Source organism: Lepidochelys kempii, chromosome 5 (genome assembly GCF_965140265.1).
Source record: "Lepidochelys kempii isolate rLepKem1 chromosome 5, rLepKem1.hap2, whole genome shotgun sequence".
NCBI classification, from domain to species: Eukaryota; Metazoa; Chordata; order Testudines; family Cheloniidae; genus Lepidochelys; species Lepidochelys kempii.
In genome coordinates this window covers 18,535,670-18,559,467 of record NC_133260.1, presented here as the reverse complement: position 1 = coordinate 18,559,467, position 23,798 = coordinate 18,535,670, and the positions used below count along the sequence as shown (strand labels likewise).

The window sequence follows — 23,798 nt, the reverse complement described above, 5'->3', positions numbered from 1 at the left end:
CCCGCATGGCCCCACAGTATGCCAACATTTTTATGGCTGACTTAGAACAACACTTCCTCAGCTCTCGTCCCCTAATGCCCCTACTCTACTTGCACTACATTGATGACATCTTCATCATCTGGACCCATGGAAAAGAAGCCCTTGAGGAATTCCACCATGATTTCAAGAATTTTCATCCCACCATCAACCTCAGCCTGGACCAGTCCACACAAGAGATCCACTTCCTGGACACTATGGTGCTAATAAGCAATGGTCACATAAACACCACCCTATCCCGGAAACCTACTGACCGCTATGCCTACCTACATGCCTCCAATTTTCACCAGACCACACCACACAATCCATTGTCTACAGCCAAGCTCTACGATACAACCGCATTTGCTCCAAACTGTACAAACACCTACAAGATCTCTATCAAGCATTCTTACAACTATAATACTCACCTGCTGAAGTGAAGAAACAGATGGACAGAGCCAGAAGAGTACCCAGAAGTTACCTACTACAGGACAGGCCCAACAAAGAAAATATCAGAATGCCACTAGCCATCACCTTCAGCCCCCAACTAAAACCTCTCCAACGCATCAGCAAGGATCTACAACCTATCCTGAAAGATGACCCATTACTCTCACAAAGCTTGGGAGACAGGCCAGTCCTTGCTTACAGACAGCCCCCCAACCTGAAGCAAATACTCACCAGCAACCACACCCCTCACAACAGAACCACTAACCCAGGAACCTATCCTTGCAACAAAGCCCGTTGCCAACTGTGTCCACATATCTATTCAGGGGACACCATCATAGGGCCTAATCACATCAGCCACACTATCAGAGGCTCGTTCACCTGCACATCTACCAATGTGATATATGCCATCATGTGCCAGCAATGCCCCTCTGCCATGTACATTGGTCAAACTGGACAGTCTCTACGTAAAAGAATAAATGGACACAAATCAGACGTCAAGAATTATAACATTCAAGAACTAGTCGGAGAACACTTCAATCTGTTTGGTCAGTCGATTACAGACCTTAAAGTGGCAATTCTTCAACAAAAAAAACTTCAAAAACAGACTCCAACGAGAGACTGCTGAATTGGAATTAATTTGCAAACTGGATACAATTAACTTAGGCTTGAATAAAGATTGGGAGTGGATGGGTCATTACACAAAGTAAAACTATTTCCTCATGTTTATTGCCCACGCCCCCACCCCTGCTGTTCCTCAGACGTTCTTGTCAACTGCTGGAAATGGCTCACCTTGATTATCACTACAAAAGGTTTCTCCTGCCCCGCTCTCCTGCTGGTAATAGCTCACCTTACCTGATCACTCTCGTTACAGTGTGTATGGTAACACCCATTGTTTCATGTTCTCTGTGTATATAAATCTCCCCACTGTATTTTCCACTGAATGCATCCGATGAAGTGAGCTGTAGCTCACGAAAGCTTATGCTCAAATAAATTTGTTAGTCTCTAAGGTGCCACAAGTCCTCCTTTTCTTTTTGCACATAACAGCAGTGATTCATCATGTAGAGAGTAGCTGTGTTCGTCTGATCTGTAAAAGTGGCAAAGAGTCCTGTGGCACCTTTTTGACTAATAGACATATTGGAGCATAAGCTTTCGTGGGTGAATACCCACTTCGTCAGATGCATGTAGTGGGAATTTCCAGAGGCAGGTATAACGGGGTTAGTTCAATCAGGGTGGATGAGGCCCTCTTCTAGCAGTTGATGTGTGAATGCCAAGGGAGGAGAAACTGCTTTTGTAGTTGGCTAGCCATTCACAGTCTTTGTTTAATCCTGAGCTGAGGGTGTCAAATTTGCAAATGAACTGAAGCTCAACAGTTTCTCTTTGAAGTCTGGTCCTGAAGTTTTTTGCGGTAGGATGAATCATAGAATCATAGAATATCAGGGTTGGAAGGGACATCAGGAGGTCATCTAGTCCAACCCCCGCTCAAAGCAAGACCAATCCCCAATTTTTGCCCCAGATCCCTAAATGGGCCCCTCAAGGATTGAACTCACAACCCTGGGTTTAGCAGGCCAATGCTCAAACCTTTAAATCTGCTATTGTGTGTCCAGGGAGGTTGAAGTGTTCTCCTACAGGTTTTTGTATATTGCCATTCCTAATATCTGGTTTGTGTCCATTTATCCACAAATCAGATATTAGGAATGGCAATATATAAAAACCTGTAGGAGAACAATTAAGTCTCCCTGGACACACAATACCAGATTTAAAGGCAGCCATCCTGCAGCAAAAGAAAAGGTATTCACCCATGAAAGCTTATGCTCCAATACGTCTGTTAGTCTATAAAGTGCCACAGGATTCTTTGCCGATCATATAGAGAGTTTGCCTGTAAAAAGGAAACAGCTTCCAACAGACTTGGCAGAATTCCAGTTAGTCCCCAGTCCAGCAAACATTTATACATGTATTTGATTTTCATGGGACAATTAATAGTAGTAAAGTTAAGCACATGCATAAATGTTTACTAGGATCGGGGCCTTATTTCCTATATAGGCTCCCGATTTTGCAAAGCATTTAAACACCTGCTTAACTATAAGCATAAATAGTTTCAGTATAGAATATTAATATATGTCATCTATAATAGATATTCTGTATACTGGGGCTGAATTAAGTCTTTAGTTTTGTAAGCACTGAGCCATTTCCTTGCAGCATTAACAGAATTGTGAGACACTCTGCAGGATTGGACCACGAAGGACTAAGTAAGGTACTACAGTCACATTAAAAGATATTTAAGCTTTCATTTAATTCTTTCTTCAGTCTCAGATGCTTCTGACTATAAAGAAGGTGACAGACAAAACTTGAATCTTTATTTTTTTAATTTGTAATAAATAAATGTAATGTTTTTATTGTTATGAATTAAATATTTGTAGAGGGGTTTCTGGGGACGGTTATGTATACTGCAATGTGAAGAGGTCTTTGTTTCCCCTTTCAGTTCCACAACAATCACAAAAGGATCAAAGACAACTAACGGGTTATTTGATACTGACTGTACTAAAGTGTGTGTTCTAGCTGTTTAAATGTAGTTCTGAGCTTGCTTGTAACTACATGGCAGAATGCCCCCATTAAGTGAGATGGTGCCTCTCAAGGGAATGGAATATGAAAGCATATGAAAAATATTTGAAGACTAGACTGTTTTACACTATAAGTAAAAAAAAAATGAAAGAAATAAAAAGATATTTACATCATCGGTAAAAATGGAGCTTTAAAAAATGACTTTCCCAGATGATAATGAACAGCGGCTTGACTCATTCTATAGGGGAGATGCTTTTAAAAAGAGCCAAAGTTTCATTTGGGTAACTTTGATATTGTGGGGAAAGAAATTCAAACAGGCAAACAGAAAAGAGAAAAAGGAAGAGGTCATTTTGTGAATTTCAAACGTACAATACCAGCTATTTCATGGAATTGCCAATTGGGAAGACTTTTGAAGGATGTTGATAAGCCTTATTTTTAATGTAATAAGTCTTCATGATAGATGTAACAAATGGTGGGTATAGAAAGGACACTTGAAGATTAAAACAATCACAGAGAATGTTAACACGTAGAAGATGAAAGTCAAAGCCTTGAAACATACGAGATGTTTGTTCTGTCCTTTCAGGGCCTCTCCATCAAAATTACAGCTATAAACTTTAAGACCATGAAGACACTCACAAATTTCAATTGGGTATTATGATGTTTTCTTACAATTCCGTTATATGAAGTTAACACATTTGTCAGAATTCCATGAAAAATCCGGTGACTGTTAGTGTTTTACTTTACATCATCACATTGATCCTCTTTGTCTTTTAATTCTCAACAAGGAAAAAGGCTTTTCATCTCTCCTCAGGAAATATGCAATGAGATCAGTGAGCTGTCAGTATAAAATGGATGTTGCTGATCAGTGATAATGAACACAATCTCAACTGCATATTCATACATCCGAAAAAGATTTTCCTCCTCCACCTTTGTGACACTGAGCCAAGCCATATTAGATTGACTCACGCTTTGAAATGTAGACTTGCATTCTTAGAAGAATTGGAAGAAGGTAGTGATTGTATTGGTCTATTTACATATATCTTGTTAGAGGTTAACAATGTAACCAGATGGTTCCTGTCTGTTCCTGTCTTTTATCTTCAACTCAACTATCTTTACCTCAGCGAGCAGCCCCAGTGGTGCTCCCCATGCCTATATCTCCCACCCTTGGTGCAGCACCCCAGGGGGTCTTGCGAGCCATTACGGCAGCACCCTGCTAGCCCAGTGGCAGCCCACCACCTCTCCAGCAACCTTGCAGCATGTCCCCCAAGATGCTTTAGCATGGTGAGGGTACCTTTGCCCATGTGTCTGCTCTGGGGACCTGTGCTCTGTACTGTGAATAGCAAAAGCACTTTGCCCAGGCAGGAGCTGGCTGCAGAGGGAACTGGACTCAGATTCTCCGGTCCCTCATCATCTGGATAAAGGTGTGACACTCTTCAGCCTCGGCACATGACGTTATGGCCAGTGGCAGCCAGGCTGGGTCCTCTGGGGCTGAATATGATGGGGAGGAAGGGGAGAAGAGGTAGAGAAGGGTAATGGGCCAGGATCGCCAGTGGAGTCATTGTTGGGGCCTGGGCTGTGGAGCCTGTGGCCCAGAGAAGGCCAGCACAGACCCAGAAGCGGGGAAGGTGGGATCAGAAGGTGCGCAGATTCAGTGTGTTTCCCAGAGAGTCTTCCCCTGACAGCAGAGCTCCTCTGGAGCCCAGAAGGAACTGAAAACCCTTGATGAAGGGGAACCTGGTGCCACTATCTGGCCTCCCCTTGGTTTGGGGGGGGAGGTGGGGGTGAGGGGGCTCCTCCAGGGCAAAGCAGCAGCAATGGCCAGGAGCCAGAGGGATCAGTTTAGAGAAAAAGTTCAAAAGAGACTGAATTTCTAGAGCTGAGCTCACAAAGGGTGGACGGGGAGTGGCCACGAGAAGTGACTGCAGGCTCCTGGAGGGTGCAAATGCCGTGGAGCAGGGTGGATAAAAATCAATTATTCTTTTTTTTAAAAAAATCAAAATCAGATTTCTTTTTTTAAAATATCATATTTAAATGAAATAGAGGTTCAATTTTTAAAAGTAAACCTATTGTAAATTAAGTTTGAAATTTAAGGCCTAAATTTATTATAATCTATTAAAATAATTTAAATTAAATACAAAAAATAATATTCACCAGTACAGCTTTGCAGCCAAGCTTTTAAGCAACTAACATTTTTAAAAAGATAAAAGTTGAGGCTGTCACTACATTTTCTTTTTTTCCAGTTAACAACCACTGTAGAACACAAATGAATCCTAATTGTGGAAGCATTTACCTATATCACAGAGATTTCTAAGTTTTATGATATGCTTTGTACTGCAGATAATAATGGTGTTGGTTACAGATCACTGTGGTCTGCTAGCAGGTTGGCGTTATGCTGAAATATTTCATAATTGACCCAAGAAACTGATATTTAAAGGCAACCTAAGACCACCTGCATGCATGCAATATGTAATTTTTTCTTACGCTAGTGTGCACACCTTTATTTTGTTATATTTGAACTTCTTGAACCACTTGACTTTTGGAAAACTATTCTTTGTAAATGTCTATTCATCTTGCAAGGTCTTTTCTTAAAATATGAAATATTTCTAAAGCAGCTTGAACAAACTTGACAGGACATTAATATTAAACTTCAAATAACAAACACTGGTTTTTAAAAAACATAAATGGTAGTTTGATAAATTGTATGAAATCTATTGTTTCCACTTGTATAATTTCCTTACGCTTATTTGAGACAGAACTATACACTTTTTAAAATTAGATTTCAAGATCAAGTTGGGGACCTTATCTGCCTTGTGGTTTTACTTTAACACAATAGTGCCCAGACCATGATGGGGCCTCTTGATGTTAATGTAATATAAATAATAACTACAGTTGTTAACATTCTGAGCAGTAAAAATAATATTTGCCTCTAAGTTGCTTGCAAGCAAGTCTTTAAACCACAATTTGAGGACTTCAGTAGCTCAGACATAGGTTAGAGGTTTGTTACAGGAGTGGGTGGGTGAGATTCTGTGGCCTGCGTTGTGCAGGAGGTCAGACTAGATGATCATAATGGTCCCTTCTGACCTTAAAGTCTATGATTCTATGATTCTATGAACTCAAACTGCTGAACTGGTGTAAGTCACTGACTAGGCACTTGGAACCAGAGTTTGCTGAAGTGGATCACTTGATGATTACCTGTTTTGTTCATTACCTCTGAGACACCTGGAATTGGCCACTGTTGGAAGACAGGATACTGGGCTAGATGGACCTTTGGTCTGACCCAGTATGGCCTTTCTTATGTTCTTATTGATTCAGAGATCAAAAGGGGATATTAATATTAAGATGGAATTTGGGTGTAATAATATCACTGTCTATGTTTCTCTTTGAAATTTGCACTCAACTGTCTATGAACTGCTTAATGGATAATTACCTTATGCCGATGAATGCAACTAATTACCTTGTATATATAGGATACAAAAGGTTTTACTTCAAAGCCACTATTCTTCACCCAATGAATATCTGCTGTCAAGAGACTATCATAGCCTACCAGAGATCTATAAAAGTATTCTAGGGCCCTGATCCTGTATCTGAGATCTACTTAAGCTTTGTCAGGAGAATTTAAGTCTCCTCAAAACTGAGCTCCAGTCTGGATCCCCCTGATATTGGACATGGTTTGCCTATTTTGGACTATAACCTGATGACCTGATGCTGAAAAGAACTTTTTGCAACTCAAAAGCTCACCATCTCTACTATGAAACGGACCTAAGAACTTTACTCATATCTGTATGTATAATGATCTTTCAACCAATACTCTCTCTCCTTTTCTTTTTTAATAAATTTTAGTTTCGTTAATAAGAATTGGCTGTAAGCATGTATTTGGATAAGATCTGAAATATCCATTGACCTGGTGGGTAATGTGTCTCATCCTTTGGGACTGGCAGAACTTTATTTTCGATGAATAAGATTTTCAGTAATCCCCATCATATTTGACTTGGATGTCTGGGGTGGAGGCCTAAGGCTGGGCTGCTTTAAGGGAGCTGTGTTTTTGGCTTCTGGGTAACCAGCAAGGTATTGTAGAAGCTGTTTGGTTGCTGGATTGGTGAATCTAATTATTAGAAATAACCATCAGTTTTGGAGATCACCTGCCACCCCATTCTTTGCAGTTTGCTCTCATTAAGCAATCTCAGTGTACCCCCCGGACCCTGGTCACAACCTGAAAACCAGGTGGTAAATAAGCCATCCATGCAGTCTTTTTATGGATTTGTAGTGGATCTTTTGGAAAAACACCCAACATTTTCAAAGAGAGTTTTTTAGAGAAGATGTAGTGATTCTCCAGAAAACCATTACAAAAAAAAAACCACCAACTTGACAAAACGTGTAATCAATCAATTTATTTCTATAGGGGCTTGATCCTGCAAAGCACTTAAGCACATGGTAAATTTTAAAACCTTAAGTAATTCCAGTATAGTCAATAGTGCTATTCAGTAGTTAAAATTAAGCAGGGGCTTAAAGTGTTTTGCTGGACTGCGGCCAGACGTCTCATTAACATGCATGATTAAACCCCTGTGATCCTTCATCACTGAAGTATCCGAGTTGAATGGAGGAAGCTTGATTTAATAAAATGACATGGGAGCCAAAAAGTTTGAAAGGGTTTTTAGGGGAGAGGGACACGGTATATGGGGGGTGGGATTTTGAACATAAATGACAACAGTCTTTGACTTCAAAAGTTGTGGTTTTTTTATCTGATGCTAATGTGAATTAATTTAGGATTCCAGCACCAAAAGGCTGTGAATATGCCATTAGTTTACCAAAAAAAGTTTCTAACATACCTCCTGCCCTACCAGTGTTTGCTGCAATCTCAAGACATCTGTTACTCTGTATTCTAGATAATTTATCAAGAGAAGAATCTAAAACTGCCATTTCCAGCCAACATTAAAAGATGAAGAACTGGAACTAGAAGGACCACAGTTTGCATAGTTTTTATGCAAAGAAGCTGAAGGCTCTCTTTAAAAACTATTAGGTGAATTGGTGGGAGTTAGAACTATATATAAAACGACAGTAGGATTTTATTTAAATTTTCCATTAGCAATGGGAAATATTGACTCTGAGGGGTAAATTTCTAAAAAAAGCACACAGATTTATCTGTACAGTTAATTAATTAGTGTCAGTTGGATTCATGTGAATAAATGCCCCTGTTCCATCACTCGATTACACCTCTCTGCTTTGTGCTTAAGTACAGTTCTGCTCCACAGGGTGTTAGATTTATAGTCTCCCCCAATTACTTCCTGATCAGATTTGCTTTGCTTACAATTAAAGAGTTGCCCTTTCCCTTGGAACACAATTAGCAGTTAACAGCTATTAATTATTATTATTATTATCATTCATATAGTAGTAGTGCGAAGGAAGCCTAGTTCTGGACCAGGAACCCCTTGCCCTAGGTGTGGTACAAACACAGAACAAAATGAGAGTCCGTGCCCCAGGAGAATCGAGCTTGCTCTCTCATAGCTTTGTTGGTTCTGCAGTGCCAACAAAAGCAAAACAATAGCAGCCTTTTGTTTGTCTGTTGCTATATTAAGCAGCTATGATTCTAAACACACAAAAGTATAATGGAATGCTAACCTGTATGATACTGTTCAGCTACTTGGTGGCATTGTGCAAAGCAGATCTTATTTAAGGTAACCTCAGCCTGTATTTGTTTTCTCTTTTAGGTATTTAACGGGGTCTGTGGAATTGGTGATGCCGCAGAAGAACAAGGTGGTGACAGTGCACGAAGTGGAGACTGCCATCCTAGCCTTATGGTTCTCGGGTAATCATGTCGGAAAGCCGAAGTGTTCTGGTACAAAGTGGATTGCAACCAAGGTGGAGGATCCTACAGCAAAAGCAACTCCCAGGAGCAGGAATATGGCCTGGGGGACCTACAGGGTGTGGTGTGTTTAAATGGAGTGCAGGTAACACTTGGAGGAAACTTTACGGTTATTTTAGTAGATCACTGAACTGTCGCCCATGAATTCGCCCACCAAGCCAGGAAAATGACTAAGGCCATGTCTACACTTAGAGCGACACAGCTGTACCGATGCAGCTGCGCTGCTGTAAGATCTCTGGTGTAGCTGCCCTCTGCCAACAGGAGAGAGCTTTCCTGTCGACGTAATTAAACCACTCCCAACGAGCAGCAGTAGCTATGTCGGCAGGAAAAGCTCTCCCGCTGACATAGCGCTGTGCACACTACCACTTATGCTGGCAAAACTTACGTCACTCAGGCGTGTGTTTTTTTACACCCCCGAATGACATCAGTTTTGCCGACATAAGTAGTAGTGTAGACATGGCCTGAGACTTTGACCTGCTCTCTGAATGTGATTAAGGACTGGAAGAGTACCACTCGTGAACATACTGGAGTAACAATGCCTCCTACTCCAGAATTGAATCAAGATGATGAACCATACCTAGAAACACAAGCAAGACCTAAAAATGGACTAACGATAAATCGTGAACATCAGATTATATATAATAACGTACAGTACCAACTGATACCAGTAGTATTGAATTTAACCAATTTTTCATCTCAGCAGCTCTGTCATGGAAAATATGTGTGCCTCTATGTGCAAACGATGCAGAGTTTCAGACAAGCAATGGATGGGGTGGAGTTGGAGGAAAGTTGGTGGTCTGAGAAGGGAAAGAGTCCGGGAAAGAGAGATAAAAGAGAGACATAGGAACAGTGTTGGGAGTGAAGGTATGGGTAGAGTCTGATAAAAGCCTGCTGTGAATGTTAAGAGTCTGTTCTGATAACATTTAACAGCGTAAGCATAAGTAGAACTGCACTTATGTGAGAAATTACAGAATAATCATGTTTGTGAGAAAAAGAAAAGATAAAGTAACTAAAAAACTAGAAAAGACCAATTTAAACTAACACTAGCTCTGTACTGACGGGGGAGGAGAGTTAACAGGGAAATGTGAGATTAATACATATGTATAAGAGAAGATAACAAAAAGTTATAAATAAATTTGTGTAAAAAAGGGAGGTCAAAACTGTACTGTCCTGTGCTGGAAGTGACTGTGATGAGATCATCCCGATGAACTTTCCACTTGTAAGTGATCACCACTTGCTGAGTGTCTTGCCTTAATAAAGATGTTAGACCGACCTGCCGAGTAAGTGAATCTCAATCCAACAATATGTGGCAGAACATTAAAGGGTCTGATCCTGAACATATCTGGTGTGTAGCTCTGTAGCCAGTCCATATCTGGTACAGAAGCCTGATTTGCTAGTAGCAGCCCTGCAACCTACTGTGTACAAGAAATACATGACAGGGAGCAGATCTGTTGAATAAGATGGTGTCACTTTTTACAGTCATTTTTCCAAACACAACAGCAACTTCTTAGGCTACAACTACACGATGAGCTAGGGGAGTGATTCCCCTTGTCATATACATGTATTTCTGCTAGCTCTCATCCCGCGAGTGGAAGTATAAATAACAATGTAGCCACGGCAGCACATGGAGGGGCAGCGGAAGCACAGGTGAGCTGTGCTGAGAATGTACCCACTGGTGTCAGGCGGGTTTGCCATGACGCCCCTGCCTGTACTCTGTTGGCTGCACTGTAGTGTTATACTCATGCTAGGCTGATAAGAGGTAGAACAAGCGTGTGTACGCAAGCAGGGAATCACACCCGAACTCATAGTGTAGATATAGCCTGTAATTATGTCTTCTCTGGCCAAAGAGGCCTTTATGTATGTGTGAGATTACTATGGCACAGGATTAATTAAGTTATATTAAATCCATTGTTTCATATTGATTTTACCTCTCATTTCTGTGGGTGTGATTTTTGTTTTTGTTTTTTCAGTTTTCTCTCTTGTTTTTCTGGTTCTTTCTTTGAAATCTTCATACAGAGGAAGAAAAGTGGCAGACACAGCAACCATCAGACTGAGCTGATTTCCTTAGGCAGGTATGCTGCGGTAACGTCTAACAAAGACAGTTAATGGGTGGCTATAACCGGGCACTGGTAGGGACTTGTACTAATGTGCTGCCATAATTTATTACTTTTTTATATTTATAGGCATGCATGCTCAACTACTTCTTGCAAAAAAAAAAAAGTTATGCCAAGAATACATGATGTCCTGACGAGCCAGAGAACATAAATCAGTCCACATTCTGTGCAACCCTCCCCTACTACTTCCGGATTATATCCAGTTTAAATCACACCTTACAGTGTGTAAGGAAGAAAACAATATCAAACTTAATTTTTCTGTACAATGATGTACTTTTTAGTTCTGTCATTTCCCCTGGCATATTGGTCCATGGGAGATTGAAAAGATGGGAATTATTACTTCTGTATATACATATTATGCAAAAAAAAGGAAAGTGGCAATAGAATACAGCACTTTTACAACTGCAAAAAAATACAAGGGCTAAAGTTATAAACCTGTGATACAGTATAAAAGGCTCTACTTAAGAGGTCACATTTTCTATCCCGCTTACAGCACACTTCCAGCTACAGAAGACAAATGGCTTGCTAATCCAGGTTCATTTAAAGTGCAGCGGATCATTTCAACAGTTAAAAGGAATTTCCACTTGTCAGGAATTTAAAAAAAAAAAAACACTCCTTTCCTGGCCATTTGTAGAATTTATGTCAGATCCATCATGCAATAAGCTCAACACTCCATCAAGCATTTTCTATTTAACCTGAAAGGGGACTAAGTCAAATCGCTTAAATGTCTATGTCCATGATTTGCAGGGAGAAATGACTGCAGCCACAGTGGAGCGTGGAAAGGAAAGATTGTGCAGTGGCTCTCATGTCTTCAGATTTAGTATTAAGAATCTGAACCAGTGTATCATAAAGCGGTGATGAAACGGTGTGATCTACTATAAAATATCTATGACATGGGCCATCTTAAAGCAGAGAGCAAACTCAATGGCCTCAAGTAAAAAGGAGTAAATTTCAGCTTTGGGGTATGTTGCATGTATGACCTGAAAAACTGGATTGTGGCCTTTTAAGTAATTTATTAGTTCCCTTATGGTAAAATACTATAGAACTGAATAAATGATGTTAATCTTTCTACAGGTTTGTATGTACTAGTTTATAGATGTTAATAGCTAATTATAACACTTCTGTATGTGTGAGATTACTATGGCACAGGATTAATTAAGTTATATTAAATCCATTGTTTCATATTGATTTTACCTCTCATTTCTGTGGGTGTGATTTTTGTTTTTGTTTTTTTCAGTTTTCTCTCTTGTTTTTCTGGTTCTTTCTTTGAAATCTTCATAAAGGAAGAAAAGTGGCAGACACAGCAACCACCAGACTGAGCTGATTTCGGTTGGCTAAAATGCCTGTAGAAAAGATCTTCTATTAGGGCTTGTTTCAATGCCCACTGGGAGGGGGGGTGTCAACAAAAAGACTCCCATTGACTTAAATGACCGTGACATTTGGCCCTTAAATTCTGTGGCCATGATTTTCAAAAACAGGGGCTTAAAGTTAGTCCCCTAAATCCACATTTATGCATATGAATAAATGGTCTGATTTTCAAAAGTGCTAACATACACAAGCTTTCACTTCATCCCAGTTCATTTAAATAGGAAGTTTCCATCACTGTTATTTTTGATGGGATAAGCCACTTGCCCAACATGTGTTTGAGAAATGAGAGAGTGATGTTTTCCATGACACTCACTTAAAGTAATAAACATTTTCCTTGCTCTAAGTCAGGGATCGGCAACCTTAGAGAAAGCCCCTGGTAGGCCGGGCTGGTTTGTTTACCTGCAGTGTCTGCAGGTTCAGCCAATCGCAGCTCCCACTGCCTGCGGTTCGCCGTTTCAGGTCAATGGGGGCTGTGGGAAGCGGCGCGGGCCGAGGGATGTGGTGATCCTCTGAGCTCCATACAATTATCAGGGACTACCCACAAATAAGCCAGTGTGTCTCCACCGTGGCTCTGGTACATGGCAGCCACCTCCTCTGGAAATGTGGATCCAGTGGTCATAATTAATGTTAACTTTTGTCTAATTAACAACACAGCCTTATACAGCGTAGGGAACACAGCAAATTCTGAGGTAACATAATTACAGCAATTTTAATGGTGATCACTGAACTTTATATGGGGACGGCTAACATGCCTTTACTTCCCCCCACCACCAAATCATGAAGATTAAGTGCAAAAACCTGATTGCCAAGTAGTTCTACTGAAGTAAGTAGGCTTATTCACACAATAAGGTCAGTAGGATTTGGCCTTAGGTAAACTTGTGGTATTACATAAGGATGAACAGACCCTAACACATATAAAAATATAATTCAGTTGTAAGAGTTGGCCAAAAAAAAAAAAAGACTTTCCAACATTGTAGGGTTTCTCTGCTTCTGTCTGCTGTCAAAAATTGAATTACCTGGTGATGGATAGCAGGTGTTCAAAGTAGAAACATGGTGCTTTTTTGGTAGTCCTGTAATCACTTACAGTTAGGTAACATATGCTGTGTGGCAAGAACACTATGTTCAGAGAGCAACATCTGAATATAGAACAGAATTCAGTAGAGCTGAAATTTCTGAACTGCAGGTAATTGTGCCAAATTGAGCAACCCACCAAACTGCACAGCGTGAATTATCAATATTTTTTAGTTCCCATCCTGCAAACATTATTCACACAGGTAGTCCTTATTTACCAGATAACGCTATTGACTTCAAAAGCACAACTTATAAGAATTATTCATGTAAGGATTCTAGGATATTGGGCTTATATATATATATATGAGCCCAATATCCTAGAATCAATATATATATTGTAAGGCTTATGTTATAAAACTCTTCTAATTTTATTGCATTTAATACAATATAGAAGAGGGGTGAAATATGGGGTGGTTTGTAGTTGTGCTATCCGAGCAGCATCCCAAGAAAGGAATCTCTTTAGAAAAGCGCAATTCCCTCTCTCTGTTCCATAGTCCATACTAGCAGCAAACAACTACCTTCCCCATGACAGCTCCAATGTGGAGATGGTGCATTGTGGAGAATGGACCTAAGATTCTACTCTTTCCCCACTTGCTTGTGACGCAGGATAGTTGGTAGATCAGGTCAATTTTTTTGGCAAATAGTGTATTTGCCGAAAAATGCAGTTTCAGTCAACATGGAACTATTTGTAAATTTGAACCAGGCCATAGATTATTTTGGGATAGGGGCACACTCAATCTCTCCTTTTGAAGCGGTTCCTCTTCCTATAAATAATCATTGGAGCAGGGATTTAAACTTGAGTCTCCTTCACCTGAGTGAGTGTCCTAAACACCAACCTAATGACTCTGTAGTGATTCTCCTTCTCTCTGGCCAAATGACTATTCAAGTACTTAACACAAAGTGGAGGAGCTTCGAAAGGAGAGGCTGAGACAAAGCCATCCCTATAGCCTGGAATAGGATGAAGCCTGGGTTCAAATGCCTGCTCCAGAGCAGGGATTCAAACCTGGCTCTCCCAATCCCAGGAGAGCACCTTAATCACTGGGACACAAGCTCTAGGGAGGTCCACCACCAACTTCTCCTCCTCCAACCACTTTCTGTATCTAGTCCTTTTAAAATGACTGGAAACAAAATATTTCAGGTCAAACTTTTGTTTGACCCAAAACAGAATTTTTCAATTTGCCAACGTTTTTTGGCATTTCTGGATTTGGTTTGATCCAAACTGATTTTTCCACTCCTATTTTTCAGAACTGCCAAGAGAACAAAAAAATCAGGTATTTGTCCATCTCTAGTAGTGAGGACTCCTGGCCCCTTACCTCTCTGCACCTGGACCCATGGTGCAGGGAGGCAACGCAGGAATTTAAAGAAGGGTCTTACTAGCATCATTCTCATCTCCTAGTGTTTTTTTCGTGTAACTGTTTTCTATTTCTTTCCATTCCCTGCAAATTTATTTTTTATTTTTAACGAGTTTGCTGTCAGGACTGCATTCCAGACAGTTTTTCTGGCAAATATACATAATCCTTTCATTATCAAGAAAGTAAACCTTGAAACAGGAGCCAAGAATTTGGCATTGGTTTAATTTATTGTAGCAAATATGAAATTTGAAACAAGACCAACTTATTCATTTGGCTCCTGATTTATTTAATTCTCCTCCCTTATTAGTTAACTCTAATTTTAAACTATTGCCTTATTCTGAATTCCCATTCCAGAAAATCCTAATGAAATGCTGGAATATTATCATAAAATTGTCTGAATTCTTTTTTCATTCTACAAGAACTTAAAGAAACTTTTTTAAGATACAGGACAGTCTATATTTTATTTCTGACAGTTAAAGCATGTCTTTTTCTTTCAAGTGAGAACTTAACTGAATTTAATGGAGCTTCCCTGTAGAGGATAAGGAATTTTAAATGTAGAGGACTGCAACTTTTAAAAAAGTCAAAATATAGGTAAGGGTTGACCTTTAATTCTACAATTCTCACCAGGATGTCACTTAGTTTCAGTTCTACAAACCGCCTCAGTCCGCAGGCACAACCATCACTGATGTCAATGATGTGACTGGCAGTGGTGTGTATAGATAGAAGGCGCAGTACATGGACATTACAATTTATAGCCAGATTGTGCCTATTAGGGTCTAGCCCAGGTTGCTGGCAGAAAAGAGCTGCTTTGTTCCAAGGGGCACCTCTGAAAGGCACTGGAAGCCTGATTTGCATTTACACTCAGGCCCCCACTTTACGCCACTTTGGAGCACTTAAGTGGGCATTAAGGACATTTATGCTCACTTCAAGGCCCCCTCCAATGGCCAGAATGATGTAAAGAAACTTTAGTGCAAATGAGTGTGAGGCTCATCCCTTAGAGTACAGCATGTGCTCCTCTCCACTGCTGCTCCTCCCACTCTCCTTTGTGGTGCGTAGCCCTCCAGGGAGTGTTGAGAACAGTCTCTGTATTTAGGAGAACACAAGGACCGCAACTGTGGCTGGCTTCTATCTGGGGTTCTGCAGCAGGAGGGAAGGTCTTTGCGTCCTTCACTTTCCTTGCACATCCATGCCGGGTGCCGGCGCAGTGCAAATTAAATGCAAAAAATAAAATGGTGGCAGTCAATGGAAAATAAGCAGAACAAAAATCAAAGCCCTACTGCAGAAAGAGGAAGGATGGTCCAGTGTCTAGGTCTTGGAATATCTGGGTTCAAATCCCTAATCTGCCCACAGATTTCCTGCATGGCCTTTGGCAAGTCACTTAGGGCCAGGGCTAGATAGGTATTTAAGCTCCTAAAGATGCAGATAAGTACCTAATGGGATTTCTCAAAAGCATCTAACTAGGTTCCTGTGGGCTTGTGAAAATCTCACAATGTTCCTATCTGGATCTTTAGGCACATAAATACCTTTAAATATCTGGCCCTTATTTCTATGTGTCTCAGTTCCCCACCATTAAAATGGGGAAAACAGCACTTCCCTGCCTCACATGGGTATTGTGAAGATAACTAACTTAAAATTATGAGGTGCTCACAAACTATTCTGAGGGCAGAGGTCAGATAAGTACCTTAGACAGTTAATCCCTGCATCCAGGCTCGGCTAGAATACTGCACCTTGGTGGCTAATAAATAATACCAGTCATTCTTTCCTGAATTATTACCTGTTTGAGACAAAAGTGGTGTATAAGGGACTTTCGGTTCTATTGCACTCATTGGTGGAGGTAGCAAGGGGTTGGCAAAGCTGCGGAGAGGGTGCGTAGGCCGGACACAGGCTGTGGGAATCGTTCTGCTTGGGGCGTCCTCATTGCTGGCATGTTCAGGCTGTGTCTGTGGCAGCATGGATGGCTGTTGTGGGACTGGTCCTTCACTCACCGCTGTAAGGGAATAATAAAATGAACTATTATTGAGATATTTTTTCAAATCCTATTTCTTACTTTTGTGATCATTTCCCAAAGAACGGGAAGTGCCAACCTTTAACCTTTGAGGAGCTCTAAGATATATGTAAACATTTTTTTTTCAAAAGATATGAATACATGAATTAGAAACAAGACATTCCTAAAAGCAGACATGTGCCAGAGTGCTGCAATAAATCTTCCTTCAAATAAAGTACAGAAAATGACATTTTTAGCTCCCTCTGTATATTTTATTTGTATACAAACTTCTTAAGTTCCCATCACTATTGGATCTAGGTGCCTTTAAATTGTAAAAATCAACCAAAATCATAAGTATATCATATGGATAGTGACACAAATCCCAGTTGCTGGAACTCATTACATTCTGCCCTATATTATTATTATAGCCACAGCTAATGAGAGTTGAAGACAAAAAAGGGACTTAATTTCTATTTAACCAAATACCAACATCATTTTTCCTTGAAACAGCGTAATATTCACTGTGCCAAAGCAGTCAGTTGCTGTTTTATTATCCTTTACTCAAAGTCAATTTTTCTGTGATTTAAACACGCCATGTCAACCTTCAAACATAAATCAAGGTTACTCTATGTTCTAGAGCGTTTCTTATAAAAGGCTCTCAAAAATTACCTCTCTCGTGAACTTTCTATGCCAGAACAGAGTTACAAACTTGACTAAAGTAATGTGAAAGAAAAATTAACAAAAAGGAAAACATTTCAGTGGATGAAATAATCTCTTTTTTTTGTCTGCTTTGTATCCAGACTGGTAATTACAACTGTTTACGCATTTTCATCACGGTCACTGAGCAACAGCATGGTCTGTTACTGAGAATATGCACATATTGCAAATGGAACTACAGAGAAGCTGCTCAGTGATGTTTTCAAAGAACAGTGTCAGGATAAAAGAGATGCCATGTGACAGTGCCAAAGCTTCTGAACACGTTAAGGGCATTTGTATTAATACTGTCAACTGGCGCTACTCAAAGTGGTGGTCCGCGGGCCGGGGCCGGCCCCCGAGCCATCGGCTGCCGGTCTGCGTGCACATTGGAAAAAAAATTGCTGGTCCCCCGCATCAGATAGCTTGAGAAGCACTGCTGTAAACCACTTTATTTGCACAGTCATGGGCCATGTGTGAAAGTGATAAATGCTCTGGGTTCATTTTTTTTTTAAACTGAAAAATTTCAGTCAAGACCCCAAACAGCTCATCCTTCTCCTATAGAAAACAATCTTCCTGACACTTAGATATCAGATCTAGTTGTTATACTGGGAATGAAAATACTCTAGAGGATCTGGTTGCTTTCAAAATCCAGAACTCATTGTCGAAATAACGTAATTACAGAGCCAAGACAAATCTCAAGGCACTTTATAATAATGAATGTCAATGTATATAAGTAATTACAACCTACTAGGTGGCAAAATTATTTTGAAAAACGGAAATGAGGGGTTTTGTTCCAGAATCCTGTTATCTGTTCCCAATGCAATATTGCAGACCTCTCCAGCAATTTGGAACTCCAGGCAGAGGAGACTAACTACAGGATGAGACCAAGGTCACAATCATTTGTAGTTTGTAAAAGTTTACTTGGATTGTAGTGAAGTTTCCTTGTCCTCACCTTCAGTGCTCTCTGAATAATGATGCCACTTCCTGGCATCTCCACTCTTCTTTCCTTCCACTCCCTTGCTATGTGCACCCTTTCTACTCTTCTTTCCTGACTGTTCTCTTTGGACTAGGATTTGACTTGGACCACATGCCAGTGCAGGAGAGTAAAAACACCCTTTAAATCTCTGACTTGGTGCACAGAGGTAAACTAGTGCTGTGGGAGCAGGCTGGGAAATAGTAGGGACAGAGAATGGGTGGAATGTTGGCTCCATCTCTACTACCTGCTGGCCAAGGAGAAACTGGAGAATCGTGACTCAAAGGTATGTGTCTCAGTGGCAAGGTCTTTGAGGGTGACTCCTCACTCACAGCGGTGCTTAAAGGAAAAAAATCCAGCCTTTTGTCTCTTTCTCCTGCTCTTGGCCTCACATTTTCTTTCATGATATTAGGAACAGCCTGCTTCTTCTACTGTGCCCAAGGCTATCATGTCCTTCAAATCCACTTCTTTTGGGAGTCTGCTGGCTCGCATGCACAGACAGGAGAGAACAGGCACATATTGCTAACCTCCACTGACCTGCCTGATATCTTCTGAGTTTATGATCTCAGAGAGAAAAACTTGATCAGCTGGCACCAGCAGTGTAGAGAGTGATATTTTTAACATTAGATTAATGGGCATTAGATATAGTTCCTGAGAAAGTTTTTGTATAAATCCAAGTGGGCTAGAAATGAAAGATGGTGATGGATATTGGAAGGGAAGCACAGTTGTAAAATCTGAAGACTACAATAACTTTTATTATACAAAAAACTTGATGGGGTTGAGCACTCCATCTACAATTGAAGGCAAGGATTCCATAAAAATTAGAAGGTTAAACTGGGCTGTAAATATTGAAAGTAAGTTGTCTGAGGAAGATGTCTAGTATTTGAGAAGGGAGTTTTAAAACAATAAAACGTACATGCTTGAAAAACTAATGAGAGCCATCAATTCGCAGTTAGTTCAGGTTCCTGAGGGAATGGAAGATGGAAGCTCTGAAAGTTTATTTAAATAATGGATGAAGATGAGTCCGTTGCTGGTACCACATGATCCAGTTACCTCAATTTCCGACTTAGAAGCTAGACATTTGTCCTTATGAAACTCAGCATGGATGTCTAATTCCAGAAGAATTCTGATTACTTGAACAGATATTGTAGTTAAAAAATAAGATTTTAATGGAAGCTAGGCTCTCAGACAACCCTGAATATGAAAATCATTGTAGTGGGTCCCAACTGTCCTCACTGCTGAAGTTAAGAGCTTTGACAAGGTAAAAAAAAAATTGCTGTACCTTGGCACCTGATCCAAATCCCAATGAAACCAATAGGAGAGCCTTCCACCGATTTCTAGGGGCTTTGGATCAGGCCCTAACTGTATGATGTCAGATGTATGAATTGTTCATTGCACATTTTTTACTGAGTGATATCTTTGAGAAGGACTCCCACTTTGAATGTGGCTGTTTGCCCCACTCTGACATGAGATAAGCCCGGGCTATCTAGCGTATGTTTAAACATGAATGGCCATCATGACCCAGAGGATGACCACGGTATCAGACTGGGATTTAGGAGGTGTGAGTTTTATTCCTAGCTCTGTATGACCCTGGGCTGCACTTCTCTGTGTTTCTGTTCCCCCTCCCATCCGTTGTCTGTCTTTTCTACTTAGATTATAAACCCTTTGGGGACAGGTTCTAGCTATTTGTACAGCACCTACACAATATGGCCATCATTTCAGTTAGGGCCTCTGGATTTATTGTTATCCAAATAAGAATCATAAATTTGCTAAAACATCAGTTTTATTCTCAGGTGAGAAGTTTAGGCATTTATATTTATATTCTTGGGGAAAAGGTGGTGTGGGTGTTGGTTTTTGGTTTTGTCTTATTTTTTTTTTTTGCATTTGCAAGAATAAGACCAAATCCAGCTTCACTGAAGTCAATAGAAATATTTCTGAAGTCATTTATGATGGACCCCCAAATAATTCATTTCTGAAAAAAAATTACCTTTAAAGCTATTTTTCTTACTTATCCAGTCGATAAAGAACAAATATAGAAAATGAGGGAGAAAGAAGAGCCTCAGTCAAAACTCAAGGATTGGGCCCACAGTTACATTGGGTCATGTCACACCATCATTTGTACGTGCAACAGTCCCCAATGAAATCACAGAGAAGGCCTGCCTAAAATAGAAGGCATGATATAGCCCAGTATTAAAGTATCCTTTCTCTCCTCTCTTAAAAAACTGGTTAAACTGAAATATCAGTGATTCAGCTTAACAATACTTCCTACCTAAAATCCAAGAATTAAATATTCACTGTTACAGTTAGCTCCAAGAGGAAACACTGTCAAGAAATAAGATTTAGTTTAATTAAAAAATGAGTATAATTCACTTTTGCACTTTGAGGTGAAGCTATTTTAGTTCCTTGCTAATCACGTATTGTTACCTCAAAATGGTGAGGACTGTTTCTTTCTTTCTTTCTTTCTTTTTTCTTCTTTTCTTTAGCTTTTTGTTTGGTTGGTTTTGGTTTTACAACTAACAATCTTGCCTTTACTCATATTTTCATATTACTCATATTTGGTGATGATGATCTGCCCCTTAGAAGGGAAGCTGATCTATATTGGACAAGTGGAGGCGTCCATATGACCTTCAGAGTCAGCCAAGTCAGAGCACATTACAATAGCTCAACCTAGAAGTGATTAAAACGTGTTGTGGTCATGTTCACATCTGAGAGGGAAGTCTCCTGGACAGCATCATTTTGAAAACTGGAGAACAGACCTCCCCCTTGCCCCCAGTTGAGGGAGACACTGCAGCTCCTACTAGTCCTTAAAACTACTTCTTCCTGACCAGTACCACTTCAGTGTTTTTCCTAGTTGAGGATGAATCATCAGGTCTCATCCAGTTGCTCATTTCTGTCATATTCTGAGACCTCAAAGGGACAGCATTGTCTGTGCTTGATGGGGAGGAGACAAAACTGAGTGTCCTCTGCAAGTTTGATGACAGTGCAGTCCACGGCATTTCACAATCTTTCCCCGGCATCCTGAGGTACACGTTAAAGAGCTCAAAATACAGACCAGACAGATTCCTCAGGTGAAGGCTAATGGTTAGGAGGAACTGCTGCACAGAGTGAAGCCACCTTAATATGGCACTGATATATTTCCTGGGAGCAAGGATAGAAAAGCAAATGTATAATAATTGGCTTATATAGATTTCACTGATAGTGTGAAACAGACAAGCAGATCTATTATTCCAGGAGGTTCTGGTTGAGTCTGATTTAGCCCTTCATTTTTTTTTTTTTAAAGTTTTCTTTTCAGTAGAAGATGAACGGTAAAACTTGGCTTAAGGAAGATTTTCAATATTGGAAGCTTTGAGGTCAACCATGAAGAGTTTCAGGAACAGAAAGAGGTGTTGGAGCATGGTCCACTTGGCAGAATGCACAGCAACCCCCTCCCTAATGACATTGCACAGGATGTATTCAAAGATTGCTACCTCCTGATCAATAGCACGTTCAGCCATGCAGTACAGTAGGTAGAATTCACTGCAAAGGAATTACTGCAGTGCATGTATTTTATTTTTTTTAACTTTTACTGCAATGGGGCAAGAATATCATGGCTTTTTCACTGTGTAGTTCAAATGGATACAAACCTACCTTATGCACCTTCCCTAGTATGATCTTCAATTGCCATTCACTGTCAAGAAAACCCCACATGATCAGATGAAGACAAAGAAGTGGGTATGACTGAGTCAGAATCCTAGATTAATTTTGCTGAAACCAATTTCTGCAGAAGAGAAGCCGTATGGGAGACCTGGTAAGGTGATCCAAACATAAAGCAGACGCTCCAGCTGCTTTTTAATGTTGTCTGCTGGACGAGCGTGTGGGAGGGAAATGTGAAACAAGGAGTACAGCCTCTCTTTCATATGATGTGTTGCTGCCAGTTCCTGTGTCAGTGGTGGCAGCATTAGTAGCGATAGCAGGTATGTACACACACACACACAAATCTATCTAGCCCCCCCTCCATTCTACTCAGGCAGAAAGCTAACCCACCATGCTGTTACAGAAAGCTAGGCAATTGCTTGGCTGGTTGTCTGCATGTCACCGATAAAACAAACAACATATATAAAAATAGTTTCTGCCTTATGGATTTTTTTGTGTATGGAGTTTTGTGGCACTTCTTTCTGTCATATTTTGCAGCTGAGTTTCCTGCATCTCTGATGGATGCTGCAGAAGTAACAATGTCTTCTTTGATTTCCCACCTGGTTTGTTGCATGTGTGGGAATTTATCCATAGATAAGAACATAAGCATGGCCGTACTGGGTCAGACCAAAGGTCCATCCAGCCCAGTACTCTGTCTGCCGACAGTGGCCAATACCAGGTGCCCCAGAGGGAGTGAATCTAACAGGTAATGATCAAGTGATCTCTCTCCTGCCATCCATCTCCACCCTCTGACAAACAGAGGCTAGGGACACCATTTCTTACCCATCCTGGCTAATATCCATTACTGGACTTAACCTCGATGAATTTATATAGTTCTCTTTTAATAACTCTCCTCACTTCTTCTACTCTGCTGTGTAAAAGCGAAATATTTGAAAGTAGTGCCTCACAATTCCTACTGGAGAGCTGCAGAAATATCTGCTTTGGCTCAAACACTGCTGTACAGAAATGCTCAGCTGCTCTCACTGCCTGCTTCGAGTGGTGATTCCAGGGTGGGCAGGTTGGTCAGACTCAATTCAAAAATGCATTTTTTCCCCAAGAAAAGGGTAAGCTATTGATCAGATGACTGAGGTGTGCTATGACATCCTCTGGGGAGAAGTCTGGCAAAGTGGGTGCCATGTAAAAGGATTGTTTGTGGATGGAAGCACTTGATGGGGTGAATGCTGTGAGAGGTCACAGGAGAGGTCTGGAGGTATTAGAAAAAAGATGAGGTAACGCCACAAGGAGGGCAAGATGATAGCAGCTGACCTAGCAGAGTTCAGAGACAGGAGAAAAGGGCTTTCTTTCAAAAGGAGGCAGTCATGTTTCAATCCATCCTGATGGAGGCCATCTACAAGATATGGGGGAAAGGACACCAGCCTCCTGACGAGTGCTCTTCAGGGGAGTGTCGAGTTTGTGCATGCCTTACTTTGTGTTATACTGCTGACAATTTATTAAATATATAATCCCTTGTGAAATGTACCATGCAATATACTTATGAAATGTACGGTCCCTGCTCCACATTGCTCCTGTGAACACTATTGCAGTGCCTATCAGAGGTGCAATTGCCCATGCATTCACATTTTGTTCAACTCTCCAGGATAAAGACTACACATTCCAATCTGTCAATCTTCTCTTCCATCTCCATGGGTAGGCAGAATCTAACACCTTGTAATGTGAAGTTAAAATT

The 23,798-nt window shown here is 40.5% G+C and overlaps 1 protein-coding gene across 1 annotated transcript in view; it reads right to left on the bottom strand.

The window, feature by feature from the left end:
- Positions 1-23,798, bottom strand: part of DCC (DCC netrin 1 receptor) — a 958,218-nt gene that overhangs the window by 10,937 nt on the left and 923,483 nt on the right. The window contains exon 27 of the mRNA XM_073343560.1: positions 16,561-16,773. Coding sequence (XP_073199661.1) covers positions 16,561-16,773 — 213 coding nt within the window. The remainder of the gene's footprint in view (positions 1-16,560; positions 16,774-23,798) is intronic.